At 46.2% G+C, this 16381-nt stretch overlaps 1 protein-coding gene across 3 annotated transcripts in view; it reads left to right on the top strand.

The window, feature by feature from the left end:
* CFAP410 (cilia and flagella associated protein 410) overlaps positions 1-16381 on the top strand; it is a 207920-nt gene that overhangs the window by 119693 nt on the left and 71846 nt on the right. For all 3 annotated transcript variants that reach the window (XM_075317781.1, XM_075317783.1, XM_075317782.1), the window contains one exon: positions 10627-10856. In XM_075317781.1, the coding sequence (XP_075173896.1) occupies positions 10627-10856 (230 nt within the window). The remainder of the gene's footprint in view (positions 1-10626; positions 10857-16381) is intronic.

Raw genomic sequence — 16381 nt, 5'->3', positions numbered from 1 at the left:
TACTGTGCAGTGACCTTCCAGGACCTGCCGGAGGATCACATGGCCAGAAGCATGTGGTATCTCCGGATGTTGTGATTGTGTGAGCGCGTATGTGCGATATCGTCAGTGTGTGTGTGTGAGTGTATGCGATCGGATGTGTGTGAGTGTGTTCTGATGTGTGAGTGTGTGTGTGTGTGAGTGTATGCGATCGGATCTGTGAGTGTCGGCAGAGGAGCACGGCGTGCAGCACAGCTGCTGGGACCGCCCACCGGTGAGCACAGGGAGAAGTGGGGTGTGTGTGTGAGTGTATGCGATCAGATGTGTGCGTGTATACTGTCTGATGTGTCACTGTGGAGCACGATGGGGGGTGCACAGCATTGGGGGATGGAGCACGATGGAGAGTGCGCAGCATGGGGGATGGAGCACAATGGGGAGTGTGCAGCATGGGGGATGGAGCACAATGGGGAGTGTGCAGAATGGGGGATGGACCACGATGGGGAGTGCGCAGCATGGGGGATGGAGCACAATGGGAAGTGCGCAGCATGGGGGATGGAGCACGTTTGGGAGTGCGCAGCATGGGGGATGGTGCACGATGGGGAATGCGCAGCATGGGGGATAGAGCACGATGGGGAGTGCGCAGCATGGGGGATGGAGCACGATGGGGAGTGCACAGCATGGGGGATGGAGCACGATGGGGAGTGTGCAGCATGGGGGATGGAGCACGATGGGGAGTGCGCAGCATGGGGGATGGAGCACGATGGGGAGTGCGCAGCATGGGGGATGGAGCACGATGGGGAGTGCGCAGCATGGGGGATGGAGCACGATGGGGAATGCGCAGCATGGGGGATGGAGCACGATGGGGAGGGCGCAGCATGGGGGATGGAGCACAATGGGGAGTGTGCAACATGGGGGATGGAGCACGATGGGGGGTGCGCAGCATGGGGGATGGAGCACGATGGGGGGTGCACACCTCCCCCCAAAACACAAACACACACACACCGCCACACACGCACTGCACAACACCACACACACACTGGGAACCACAAACACTGCCCTACACAGACACCCACACACACACAACACCCACACACACAAACACCGCGGCACACACAAATATATGCACATACCGCACAACACACACATTGCACAAAACATACCTCCCCCCAAAACACACACCCACACACCCCACACCCACACAAACCGTGCAACACACACACACAACGCTACAGACACACAGCGCTCCACAAATAACGCAACACACAAACAACACCACTCTCACCCCCCGCCACACCCAGACAACACCCAGAACATGTACAGCGCCCTACACAAACACTTGGTAACTACACACAACAACATCTATATATATACATATGTATATATATATATATATATATATATATATAACAAAAGTCATACATTAACTACACAATACGTAAATTCTAGAATACCCGATGCGTAGAATCGGGCCACCTTCTAGTTACTCATAAATGTATATTAATTGCAACTGCCAGTCTGATCCCAATCCATATATAGAATATTAGTCAATAGAAAATTATGCTTGATAAATGATTATCTTTTATCATACATATTATAGATTGCACAATATTGTATATTTATTATCCGTGATGGACCTATTGAGCAGGGCAGAGAACATAGCAAAGCTATAAAAATTGATTTATTATTTATTTGTTATCTTTATTTTCTATTTTAATGATATTTAATAGAATTAACTTCCACAATGCATGAATCACATGTATGTAGAACACCATATTAATATAATATTTTTGTTTATTTTAATTCATAGATAGTGAAATTCAATTCTACCACATTCATTTTATTGAGTCCAAAATATATATGAAGAATAAAATAGAACCATGAGAGCACTTCACAAAAAATAGTTCCATAAGTACACATATTAAAATGGAACCTCATAGAACTATATAAGCAACTATAATGTAAATTGTAGTAAAAATTTGTCTATATATTTATATTTCTTTTGGTAATCAAATGTCAATGTAAAATAATAATATTTTCTCATTTATTTTATTGTTATCTTTTTATTATTTTTTTTTTTATTTTTTTATATACTATTTCATTATATATACACTATGTATAAAATTTAACGTTCCCAAGTTGAACATATATGTATAATAATATAGTACATATTATAGACTTCATAATAACAAGAGTTTCAATATAATCTATTTGTATGTATTATTTTTTGTATTATTCAATTGTTCATTAATTTTTTGTTTTTTGTATTTTGTATGTTTGTAAATTCAAAGAGGTTTATGTTATTATTATGTTTGAAAAAGTCGCACATTAGTCATCTATTTCTGTTTTTCAATATATCAACATATATATTTCTCATATTTATATCTTTCATATCACGAATCTGTCATGTAACTTAATATAAGGACAAAATGATTGAAGCAAAGTCCTAAAAAAGAATGAAAAAAAAAGATGTATTTTTCTCTCCTCAAGCAAGATTAGTAGTGTAGGATGAGATCTTGACGATAGTTCATCCCATATGGTATTCTGGTCTCTAGGGTGAGGATCCAATAGGTTTCCCTATTGAGGAGTTTCCTCTTATGATCCCCACCCTGGATAGGTCTAAAAACCTTCTCAATACCAGTAAATTTAAAAGAGTGAAGGTCTCCTCCATGCAATGTCTGAAAGTGACGGGAAGCCGCTGACACCGAGACAGCTTGTGGATTAATCATATCTAGTAAGTGGCGTCTTATTCTAGTTTTTAATGGTCGAAAGGAGAAATTGCCCAACAAATTTTAGGATCCATTTTATCCTGTTGCCCATGTGAAAATGAAAAAAAATGAGGCTAAAAGAAAATTTGTGAAAAAAAAAAAGTACTTTTTCATTTTTACGGATCAATTTGTGAAGCACCTGGAGGTTCAAAGTACACACTATGCATCTAGATAAGTTCCTTGGGAGGTCTAGTTTCCAAAATGGGGGTCACTTTTGGGGGAGCACCAATGTGTAGGCACACAGGGGCTCTCCATACGCGACATGGTGTCTGCTAACAATTTGAATGGAAAATTAGCTCCAATTATTTACGGACACCATGTGGCGTATGGAGAATATGTAGTGTATGTCAGGTTGGTGTGTGTGTGTAGTGTAGTGTACGTCAGGTTGGTGTGTGTGTGTGTGTGTAGTATACATCAGGTTGGTGTGTGTGGTGTTTTCCACATACACATCAACCTGACGTACACTGCACCCCACACCAAACTAACATACACTACACCCCACACCACATACCAACCTGACGTAGTGTATGTCAATTTGGTATGTGGTGTAATGTAGGTCATGTTGATGTGTGTGCGTGTGGTGTAGTGTACGTCAGGTTGGTATGTGTGGTGTAGTATACACCACACACACCATCCTGACATGCACCACACACCAACCTAACATACACTAAGGTTGGTGTGCAGTGTGGTATAGGGTAGTGTACCTCAGATTGGTGTGTGTCAGGTTGATGTGTGGTGTAGTATACACCACACACACACACACACACTACCTGATGTACACTACAACACACACACCAACCTGGCGTACACTATACCACACTGCATACCAACCTGACGTAGTGTATTTAAGGTTAGTGTGGTGTAATGTACTTCAGTTTGGTGTGTGTGGTTTAGTGCACTAGCGTTAGGTTGGGGGTTACTCACACTTTACTGTGGGTCTTCCTCCATGGCCTCCGGCTCTTCTCCTCCCGGCCTCCGGCTCTTCTCTTCCCAGCCTCCGGACGATTTCTTGTCCTGCGACGTGGAGTCTGTGACACTGGAGTAGGAAGAGTGGGAGAAATAGAGAAAAGTGGGACCCTCTCCCTCACTATCAGCTACGGAGGGATGAGCAGGACATTTGTGTGCGCGTGTGCAAAAAACCCCCAAACCCTAAACTTTATTTTAGTGTGCGTGTGTATGTGCAAGTGTTTGGTGAAACTTTCTACTGCAGGAGAGGGCTGAGGAGATGCAGGAGCCGTAATCACTGGGGCGCAATCACCGGGGCGCAGGGGGATGCAATCACAGGGACGCAATCGCAGGGGCCTAATTACCGGGGCGCAGGGGGGACGCATAATCAAAGGGGCACAGTCGCAGGGATGCATAATCACAGGGGCATAATCACCGGGGCGTAGGGGGACGCAATCGCAGGGGCGCAGGTGGGACGCAATCGCAGGGGCACAGATCGCAGGGGCACAGATCGCAGGGGCACAGATCGCAGGGGCGCAGATTGCAGGGGCGCAGATCGCAGGGACGCAGATCGCAGGAGCGCAAATCACAGGAGCGCAGGTGGGGCGATCGCAGGAGCGCAGATCGCAGGGGCGCAGGTGGGGGCGATTGCCGGGGCGCAGATCGCAGGGGCGCAGGTGGGGCGATCACAGGGGCGCAGATCGCAGGGGCGCAAATCGCAGGGGCGCAGGTGGGGCGATTGCAGTGGCGCATATCGCAGGTGGGGCGATCGCAGGGGCGCAGATCGCAGGGGCACAGGTGGGGCGATCTCAGGGGCGCAGATCGCAGGGGCGCAGGTGGGGCGATCGCAGGTGGGGCGATCGCAGGGGCGAAGGTGGGGCGATTGCAGGGGCGCAAATCCCAGGTAGGGCGATCGCAGGGGCGCAGGTGGGGCGATTGCAGAGGCACAGAGCGCAGGTGGGGCGATCACAGGAGCACAGATCACAGGGGCTCAGATCGCAGGGGCCCAGGTGGGGCGATCGCAGGGGCGCAAATCGCAGGGGCGCAGGTGGGGTGATCGCAGGGGCGCAGGTAGTGCGATTGTAGGGGCGCAGATCGCAGGTGGGGCGATCGCAGGGGCGCAGATCGCAGGGGCGCAGGTGGGGCGATCGCAGGGGCGCAGATCACAGAGGCGCAGGTGTGGCGCAGATCGCAGGAGCGCAGATCGCAGGGGCGCAGGTGGGGCGATTGCAGGGGCGCAGATCGCAGGTGGGGCGATCGCAGGGGCGCAGGTGGGGCGATTGCAGGGACGCAGATCGCAGGTGGGGCGATCGCAGGGGTGCAGGTGGGGCGATCGCAGGGGCGCAGATCGCAGGGGCGCAGGTAGGGCGGTCGCAGGGGCGCAGATCGCAGGGGCGCAGGTGGGGCGATCACAGGGGCGCAGATTGCAGGGATGCAGATCGCAGGGGTGCAGATCGCAGGGGTGCAGATCGCAGGGGCGCAGATCGCAGGGGCACAGGGGGTTCCGGGTGATCAGCCCCCTGCTGCCCAGTGATCAGCCCCCTGCTGCCCAGTAATCAGCCCCCTGCTGCCCAGTGATCACCAGGGCGGGGGATTGATCACTGGCAGCAGCAGCAGTCACTCACACCAGCCTGGTGTCAGAATCAGGACACCGGCGGAGAGTGATCACAGGAAGCGGAGGTCGGGGAAGGCAGTGGAGGTCAGTGTGGGTTGGGGGGGTAGAATCGGACGGCGGGGAGAGCGAAGGTCGGGGTGGGGGTGGGATCAGACAACGGGGGGGAACGTAAGACAGCGGGGGGGGGAACGGAATACAGCAGAGGGGAGCACGGAACAGCACAGAAGGGAGGGGGAAGACAGCAAAAAGGGGAGAAAAACTTACCGGATGGTGATCGGTGGCGGCAGATCACGGTGGCAGCGGCAGCAGGTGACCCTCCTCTTCAGCGTCGCAGTCCATGGTCAGGATGAAGCTGAAGGGGGAGGGCACCCACCGGTCACATCGCTCCTCCACATCTGATTGGAGGGATAGCGTCACATGGACGCTACCTCCAATCAGATGGGGGGGGCATTACACGGAGCTCTCCCTGCTCCAGCCAATGGCTGATGATATTGCATCATCAGCCATTGCTGGAGTGTAGTATTTCACCAAGTTTCATTGGTGAAATATTACAATCGTTCTGATTGAATGTGAAAGTTAAAGTGACACTTTCAAAAACCAATCAGAGCGATCGTAGCCATGGGGGGGGCAAAGCCACCCCCCCTGGGCTCAACTACAAGTCCTTATGTACCTGCAGCGCTGGTGACATTTTTGTAAACCCGGCCACCAGCGCTGCAGGAACGGAAACCCGCCATGACGCATACGGTGCATCAAAGGTCGGGAAGGCACAAGGTTTCATGACGCATATGGTGCGTCAAAGGTCGGGAAGGGGTTAAATAAATTCCTTAGGGGGGATAAGTTTCCAAAGTGAGGTCACTTGTAGGGTTTTCCACTGTTTAGGCACCTCTGAGACTCTGCAAACGCAACAGTGGCATCCACTATCTATTTCAGCCAATTTTGCAATCCAAAAGTCAAATGGCGCTCCTTCCCTTCTGAGCCCTACCATACATCGAAACAGTAGTTTTCCACTACATATGGGGAAATTGGACAACAAATTGTACAGTGCATTTTCTCCTGTTAACCTTTGTCAACAAAACTCACAAATTTTTGTGGGAAAAAGTAAAATGTTCATTTTTTTTCTTTCACATTGCTTTAATTCAAGTGAAGCTCCTAAAGGTTTAATAAACTTTCTTGATGTGGTTTTGAGTACTTTGAGGGGTACACTTTTTAAATTGGGGTCACTTTTGGGTGCTTTCTGTCATGTAGGCTTTTTAAATTCACCTTAAATGTAATGTGGTCCCAAAAAAATGGTTTTGTAATTAGTGTGGGGAAAAAAATGTTTCCATAACTCTCTGGTTTAATGGCATGAATATTAAAAGTTTAAAAATTGTGAAATTGTCCAAATTTTCACCAAATTTCTGATATTTTGACAAATAAACCCCACAAAATATCATCCTAAATTTACCACTATCATAAACAAAAAAAAACGCCATTCCCACTAGGATCTGTTGCAGAGTTTCAAAGTTATTACCTCATAGGAAGGTGAAAACAGGCTGGGTGGTGAATGGGTTAATGCTGTGCAACATTCTATCTATTATCCATGAATTCTGCTCTTATTAGGCCTTAGGGTACTTTCACACTTGCAATGTGCGGCATCCGTCACAATCAACGGATGCGTTGCAGATAGTGGCACAATGTGTGCTGATGTGGCTGATGCTGCAAAACAACGATCCTTTTTTTTTTTTTTTTTTTGTTTCTTTTGTTTTCTTTCTTTTACTGTTTTACCGGCGTCAGGCTATTGTGAAGTATCAGCTTATCGCTCACAAACGCCGGCCGATCCACTGATCGCTCTCAAAAGCCAGCTGATCGCTCTCAAAAGCCGGCCACCGGGCGATCAGATGATCGTTCACAAAAGCCGGCCAATCAGCTGATCGCACTCAAAGCCGGCCGCCGGGAGATCAGCTGATGGTTCAGCCACCAAGAGAGAGAGAAACATAGATTTCAATTATTAAACATAAGAGCTGAGCATGCACAGTGAAAAAAAAGGGATTCCGCCGCTCAAAAAAACGCTACATGGTGCATTCCTGCCGCCCGACGGTCAGTCATTCCACGTTCCTGCCTGATTTCTGATGGCACAGAGCGGTCACACATTCAGTGGCTTATGCTAACTTTTTGTCTACAGAGCTTCTTTTCCACTCTGCTCTGTTGATTGGGCATGATTGCTGATTGACAGTTGGCTCCCCAGTGCCTAACTGCAGAATTCCAGTAGTCACACCATGTTGACAGAGCACCATGGAAAAAGAAGAGCAGTCTGTTGACGTGGAGTAGCTGAATTGCTGGCAGAAGCAGTCAATGACTGCTCTGTGCCGGCGCCAGGTACAACAAGCAGGTAGTTGCTTCTATTAGCAACTATCTGCCTGTTAAGGCCCCGTTACACGCAGTGGCGTATCTAATGATATACCACCGGGGTCACGGGTTCCGTGACGCACATCCGGCATCGTTAGCGATGTCGTTGCGTGTGACAGCAAGGATCGACCGTTAACGATGGAAAATACTCACCTTATCCTCCATCGTTGACACGTCCTTCCTTTGTAAAAAATCGTTGATTCTGCAGGACAGAGGTTGTTCGTCGTCCCCGAGGCAGCACACATCGCTACGTGTGACACCTCGGGAATGACGAACTGCAGCTTACCTGCGGCCGCCGGCAATGAGGAAGGAAGGAGGTGGGTGGAATGTTATGTCCTGGTCATCTCCGCCCCTCCGCTTCTATTGGGCGGCCGCTTAGTGACGCCGCTGTGACGCCGCACGAACCGCCCCCTTAGAAAGGAGGTTCGCCAGCAACAGCGACGTCGCTAGGCAGGTAAGTACATTTGACGGCTCCAAACGATTTTGTGCGCTACGGGCAGCGATTTGCCCGTGACACACAAAACGACAGGGGCGGGTGCTTTCACCAGCGATATTGCTAGCGATATCGCTGCGTGTAACACCCCCTTTAGTTTTCAGGAACATAGTGAAAGTAAAGAATTAAAAGCCCTGGATCACCACTCTAACTGTGCACTGATATGAGTGCATTAGATGAGCACAGCTGTCATGCTATACAAAGGGCTAGTAAGACGTAGTACAGCGTATTCCTCACTAGGTGGAAGCAGAGTAGTGAAGGAGAGTCAAAGTTACACTGTAACCGAAAGGCAGCTGAAGTACAGCAGAGTAACTCCAGCAGACAGCTAACAGGCGAACAACCAGGGGGCAATAGAGTAGTCAAACAGTCAGTGTCTAGCTGGGAAGTCAAGTCAGTGCAGAGGGAGGATCAAAGTAAAGTCAGAAAACACAACCGGGTCAGAAGCCGGGAGATCAGGAATGCAGAGGGAAACGCAAACAACAGACAGGAACGGGAAGTCAGGGACTTGGACAGATGGACGAATGGGGGAGGGTAAAGGTCAGGGAACGACAACAAGGAGTCATATAAACCAGGAAATCTCACCAGAGCAAGTCACAGGCTGCAGAACAAAAACTATAACCAGCACAGGAATCCAGGTTCCGAGACCACAAATAGTGTCTCTTGAAACCAGAATGAGGCTGATGGGAGTTAACCCCTGACATGACCAGGCTGGGTCTGTGAAAATCTGAAGCGGAGAATACCGGTCATAGATAATTACAACAGCGTTGCTTCAGATCTCCTAACACACTGCCCTCCTCAATATGTACAGTACAGACCAAACGTTTGGACACACCTCCTCATTCAAAGAGTTTTCTTTATTTTCATGACTCTGAAAATTGTAGATTCACATTGAAGGCATCAAAACTATGAATTAAAACATGTGGAATGAAATACTTAATAAAGTGTGAAACAACTGAAAATATATCTTATATTCTAGGTTCTTCAAAGTAGCCACCTTTTGCTTTGATTACTGCTTTGCACACTCTTGGCATTCTCTTGATGAGCTTCAAGAAGTAGTCACCGGAAATGATCTTCCAACAGTCTTGAAGGAGTTCTCAGAAATGCTTAGCACTTGTTGGCCCTTTTGCCTTCACTCTGCGGTCCAGCTCACCCCAAACCATATCGATTGGGTTCAGGTCTGATGACTGTGAAGGCCAGGTCATCTGGCTTAGCACCCAATCACTCTCCTTCTTAGTTAAATAGCCCTTACACAGCCTGGAGGTGTGTTTGGGGTCATTGTCCTTTTGAAAAATAAATGATGGTCCAACTAAACGCAAACCGGATGTAATAGCATGCCGCTGCAAGATGCTGTGGTAGCCATGCTGGTTTAGTATGTCTTCAATTTTGAATAAATCCCCAACAGTGTCACCAGCAAAGCACCCCCACACGATCACACCTCCTCCTCCATGCTTCACGGTGGGAGCCAGGCATGTAGAGTCCATCCGTTCACCTTTTCTACAAAGACATGGTGGTTGGATTCAAAGATCTCAAATTTGGGCTCATCAGACCAAAGCACAGATTTCACTGGTCTAATGTCCATTCCTTGTGTTCTTTAGCCCAAACAAGTCTCTTCTGCTTGTTGCCTGTCCTTAGCAGTGGTTTCCTAGCAGCTAATTTACCATGAAGGCCTGCTGCACAAAGTCTCCTCTTAATAGTTGTTCTAGAGATGAGAAGGTGTGTCCAAACTTTTGGGCTGTACTGTATAAGTTGAAAATTGGCTACCTCTATCGTCCATAGACTCCACTGTTTATAAATTAATGCAGCATGGTGATGGAGCATTCTGCATCACCGAGAAAATGAGTTGCAGCAAAATCCGTGCCTCGCCTGCTCACTCTTGAGCCGAGAAACAATCGTCTGGCTGTGAATAGAGACTACTTGGAAGTAGACCGAAGTTTCACAATGTACTAATAAATGTACTTTAGTCTTTTTTTCTTTAGAAAATAATTGTTTTTTTCTAAATACCCTCTTATGAAAGTCTTTTACTTTTTTTTTTGTTTTGTTTTTTGTTTTGTTTTTTTAATATACTAAAAGAAAACAACTTCTTAGCTGCACATTATTCTTGTGAATCGGCCATCACAGAAGACGAGGCAGATTGAACAACTCATTGGGAAAAAAAAATTCACTTGAACCAAACTCACCCTTGCCAACATTCTGACTCAAAAGGGTCCTGCGAACATTCACCTCGTCTCAGAAGGCCGTACTGCAAGGGTCCCAACTTCCAGAAAACAACCCCTTTTCCTTTGTGGTAGCCCCCTCGTATATGTGGATAGGATCTTCACTGGTTACAGCTTAGCAAGCTTTTAATAAAATCTCATTTCTTAACTTACTGTATAACAAGTGTCATGAATATGAAGGAGGGGTATATATGCAGAATATTTTAATCAGTGATTTTTTTTCTCTCTTCTCAGTGCAAATAGCATTTCCACCTTGGAAGCAATAAGCCACTGTCAAAACTTGACTGAATTATATCTGAGGAAAAATAGCATTTCCAACCTGACTGAACTTTACTACCTGAAAACTCTTCCAAGATTGAAAATATTGTGGCTGTCAGAAAATCCCTGCTGCAATCCAGATCCACATAAATATAGAATGACAGTGCTGAGAAATCTTCCTAATCTACAGAAACTTGACAATCAAGGTAAGAAGCGTTCTTCTGTGTTTTACAATCTTGTTTCTCAACGTGTCCTATTGGGAAATTTCACAAATATTGGCTGCTACGTAAGCATCAGTAAAAAAACACATTATATATATATTGAAGAGATTTGTTAAAGGGAACCAAACATCAGGATTTTCATGTATAAGGTGCAGCCAGTGCAGTACTGGCTACTATCAGGCACATTGTGTACATACGTGCAGCTCGGGTGTTTAGTCAGTGAAATCAAACTTTATAAAGTTTGAAAATTCGTGCACTTTTTGATTTGACGTGTGCACCTCTCTCCTAATGTCCGGGCGTGTTATGGACGTTTATCCCCGCCCCCCCGCCGCCTGTTCCTCCCTCTCACTGGCCGTATGTAAATTTCTCTCTTCAGAAACATGACGCGGGAGTTGGCACCTGCGCATAGCGCTTATCTCCGGCGCCATGTTTCTGAAGCCCGCTGCACTTAGTATTTTGCAGGAGAGGGCGGCGCATGCGCCCTCGCTTCAGATCCCGTTGTGACCACGGGAGTGCGTGTGGTCACAACAGGACTGCAGAACAGCTGATGAGAGGACGCGATTACCTGCAGGCAAATGGGACAGGATGACTGCACCACATTGGAGGATGGATGGAGTCATTTATCGCAAGATTTTAGCCAACAACCTCCTAAGAACATTGAAAATAGGTCGTGGCTTGGTCTTCCAGCAAGACAGTGGCCCGAAAAACACAGCCAAGACAACTAAGGAGTGGCTGAGTAATGCGGGCTTTACACGAGACGACTGATCGTGCGATGCATCGTCGGGGTCACGGTTTTCGTGACGCACATCCGGCATCGCACACGATGTCGTCTCGTGTAACACCTCCTAGCGACGCAGTATCGCTCACAAATCGTGAGTCATGTACTCGTCGCTAGGTTTCATAAAATTTTCAATTAAAATGGCGGCGGTTGTTCATCGTTTCCGTGGCATCACACGTTGCTCCGTGTGACACCACGGGAACGATGAACAGCAGCTTACTTGCCTCCCGCGGCTCCTGCCGGCTATGTGGAAGGAAGGAGGTGGGCGGGATGTTTAGATCCCGCTCATCTCCGCCCCTCTGCTTCTATTGGCCGGCTGCCGTGTGACTTTGCTGTGACGCCGAACGTCCCTCCCACTCCAGGAAGTGGACGTTCGTCGCCCACAGCGAGGTCGTCTGGAAGGTAAGTACGTGTGACGGGGTTAAATGAGTTTGTGCGACACAGGCAGCGATTTGCCCGTGACGCAAAAACGACGGGGGCGGGTACGATCGATCGTGTTATCGCATCGGTCGTCTTGTGTAAAGCAGGCTTAAGAAGCATTTCAAGGTCTTCAGACCTGAACCCAATACAAAAGTCTTTGGAGGGAGCTGAAACTCAGTGTTTCCCAGTGACAGCCCTGAAACCTGAAAGATCTGGAGAATATCTGTATCGAGGAATGGGCCAAAACTCCTGCTGCAATGTGTGCAAACTTGGTCAAGAACTACAAGAAATATCTGACCTCTGTAGCTGCAAGCAAAGGTTTCAATATTATGTACTGTTTTTCTAATGTATAAAATACTTACTGTATTTTTCGCTTTATAAGACACACTTTTGTTCCCCCAAATTTTGGGGGAAAGTAGGGGGTGCGTCTTATAAACCGACTATACGGGGGGGGGGTAGTGTACTATATATATATATATATATATATATATATAATATATATATATATATATATACATATATATATTATATATATATTATACTGCAGGAGCGCTGCTGGGGGCAGGTGACAGCTGCGGGCGGCAGCATTTGATCTCCTGCTTCCGCTCATATAATATGCACAGCCACTGTCCATCAGCAGCGTGGTGCTGAAACTGCATCGCGCTGATGGGCTGGGGCAGCGGGGTATATTATATCTGCCTGCGCCCTCCTTTGATCGCACATGATCCCCCTGTATTAGATATGGCCCCCGTGCTGCTGCCCATAGTAAAATAAAAAAAAGCTTTACTTACCTCCAGCGTTGATCTTCCGGTCTCCTGCTGCTGTTGTCTGTGATAAGGCACGCAGAGATGATATCACTCTGCCGTGCCGATCACATGACCGGCAGCAAGAACCAGGAAGTGGAGGAGGAGCTCAACCCCACGGAGGGAGACACAGGGATTATAGCGCTGAGAAGGTAAGGAAAGTGTTTTATTTTATTATGGGCAGCAGCATGGGGGGCATATCTAACACAGGGGAGATGTGCCATCGATAGTGGCCATGGGCAGCACACATGGGGGCCATATCTAACAGAGGGGAGATGTGCCATCTATAGTGGCCATGGGCAGCACACATGGGGGGCATATCTAACACAGGGGAGATGTGTCATCTATAGTGGCCATGGGCAGCACACATGGGGGCCATATCAAACACAGGGGAGGTGTACCATCTATAGGGGCCATGGGTAGCACAGGGGAACGTGTCCCAGCACAAGGGGGCTATATTCAATATAAGGGGGCCATATCCAGATTAAGGGGGGCTAATTTTAGGATGGGGGGCTATGAGGGACATATACCCTATATGATTTGTTCCACGGACACTGGCATTATAAGATGGACCCCATTTAACATTAAAAAAAAATTCTCTTTTCCTTCACCAAATTTGGGGGTGCGTCTTATAATCAGGTGCGTCTTATAAAGCGAAAAATACGGTACTTGTTTTATGCAATAAAATGCAAATTAATTATTTAAAAATCATACAATAAGATTTTCAGGATTTTTTTATTTTAATTTTGTCTGTTACAGTTGAAGTGTTTTTACACTAAACAATACAGACCTCTTCATTCTACGTCAGTGGGAAAGCTTGTGAATTAAGCAGTGGATCAAATACTTATTTTAACCATTGTGTATTTATGTAAAAAAAATAAATAAACAAAAAAAATGCACATATTTGGTATCGCCGCATCTGTAACAACCCAATCTATAAAACTGTAACCCTAGTTAACCACTTCAGTGAACACTGTAATATAAAAAATAGCAAAACCTTTTCATCATAGAGCTGACAAAAAAGTTATATATAAATAAAAATTGTACTGCTTAAAATGTCATCTTGTCCCACAAAAAACAAGCCGCCATACAGCTTTGTCAGCAAAAAAATAAAAATGCCATATTCTAAGAATACAGCAATGCAAATACAATTTTTTTTTCTATAAAATAGTTTGAATGGTGTAAAAGCGGCAAAACATATCAAAACTATTCCGGAATTGCTGTTTCTTCTTGATTCTGCGTCACAAAAAGCAGAATAAAATGTGATCAGAAAATATTATGTGGCTGAAATAGTACCAATAAAAAAAACCTCCTTCATCAAAAAGCAAGCCATCACATGACTTTGTCGGCAGAAAAATAAAAACTGTAGCCTTCAAAACTCAGTGATGCAATTTTTTTTGCATTATCATAGCCAAACCTCAACAAACTATATAAATCTGATATCGCTGTAATCGTACTGACAAGAGGAATAAAGCTGTCTAATTACTTATACTGCATGGTGCATGGTGCAAGAAATAAAGCCAATTCTTCAACTACTTTTTTTCATTGTGTCTCCCAAAAATCACAGTATGGCACAGCTCACATTCATCCTTTGCTCTATGCTGAGCGCTTACACCGGTTATTACATGTAAACATCTGAAAAACGTGATTCAGACATAATTTCCAATGGAAAAGTAACTGTAACAAGGCAGAGTGACTTTACAGTCGTGCGTTTCACCTGAATCACATATTGTGGAGATGTAAGTGCAAAGGATAACTGTGAACTGATCCAAAATGTTCTTTACCCCAAATTGCCACCAGATTGCAACTTGACCCATAAAAGCATAAGTCTCCACTCAGGTCCGTCATCTGTTAACAGAAATATAGGGGGCTTCCACGTTACTGATAGCATAAAGGCTCTGGAAAAACTCTATGGCTGGCCCAAAAAAAGAAAATAAGCAAAATCTGCTCTCCCAAATCCTACTGCCCCCCCTCTGAGCGCCACAATGTGCCCAAGCCACAGTTATTGTCCACATGTTTGGCCTTATTGTAGTGAGGAGAGCCCATTTAATTTACGGGTTACATGTCTCCAGAAGCAAGAGCTGAGCACAATGTATGGGCACTACAATGTACTGGGTACGACAAAGACTTATTTGCAATTTTTAATTCTGCATCATTCATTGCGTTTGACTCCATGGGTGTTTTCCAGAGACTAAATCGTTACTACACCCATAGATGAACTCCCAGAGGGATGTAATTTCCAAAATGTGGTCCTTTTGAGGGTGTTTCTACTTTTCTGGCACTTAGGGGTTGTCCAGTTTAAAATAACAAGTCTGCAGTTACTCCCGACTGACACCAGAGAATCCTCACAGTGCACAGTGCGAACAATGTGAGGATTCAGAAGTCTGCAGTCACATAGAATGACTGCAGACTTGTAATTTTACAATGGACAGCCCCTTTAAAGTGAACCTGTCAGGTCAGGATTTCTCTTAACCCCTTAACGACCGCGGGCCGTAAAATTACGTCCTAGCGGTCATAATGTTACTGCCCCTGGTCTGCCGGCGGCAGCATGCCGCGATCGGCGCATATCTTAGCTGATTTTCACAGCTGAGATGTGTGCCTGCTAGGCACGAGCAGAATCGTTATCTCCTCGTGCCGTTTAACCCCTTAAATGGCGCTGTCAATATGTGACAGCGCCATTATAAGCGCGATCGCGCGTAAACTTTTACTTACCGCCCGATACCGGAAGTCACGTGACGCGATTACGTAACTTCCGATAGTTGTCATGGTAGCACAGGGTCATGTGATGACTCCTGTACTACACATGAATTGCTTTCACTTTCGCTGTGCCAGCGGCACAGCAAAAGAGAAAGAGAGCATATCTGCTGTTTACAGCTTTATAGCTGTGATCAGCAGATAGTGCAGAGCGATCGGAATGCTGATCGCAATAGCCCCCTAGGGGGACTAGTAAAATAAAATAAAAAAAATTAAAAAAAAAGTTTTAAAATATTAAAAAAAACCTAAAAGTTCAAATCACCCCCCATTCGCCCCATTGAAAATTAAAGGGTTAAAAAAATAAAAATATACACACATTTGGTATCGCCGCGTTCAGAAACGCCCGATCTATCAAAATATAAAATCAATTAATCTGATCAGTATACGGCGTAGCGGCAAAAAAATTCCAAACGCCAAAACGACATTTTTTTGTCGCTACAACTTTTGCGCAAAATGCTATAAAAGGCGAGCAAAACGTAGCATCTGCGCAAAAATGGTACCGTTAAAAACGTCATCTCGAGACGCAAAAAATAAGCTGTTACTGAGCCATAGATCCCGAAAAATGAGAACGCTATGGGTCACGGAATATGGCGTAAAACGTGCGCCACTTTTTTCGGTCAAACTTCCGATTTTTTAACCCCTTATATAAAAGTAAACCTATACATGTTTGGTGTCTACGAACTCGCACTGACCTGAGGCATCACACCCACACATCACTTTTACCATATAGTGAACACAGTGAATAAAATATCTCA

Source organism: Anomaloglossus baeobatrachus, chromosome 7 (assembly GCF_048569485.1).
Source record: "Anomaloglossus baeobatrachus isolate aAnoBae1 chromosome 7, aAnoBae1.hap1, whole genome shotgun sequence".
NCBI classification, from domain to species: domain Eukaryota; kingdom Metazoa; phylum Chordata; class Amphibia; order Anura; family Aromobatidae; genus Anomaloglossus; species Anomaloglossus baeobatrachus.
The sequence above is the reverse complement of the archived record's forward strand: the minus strand, read 5'-3'. Positions and strand labels throughout refer to the sequence as shown.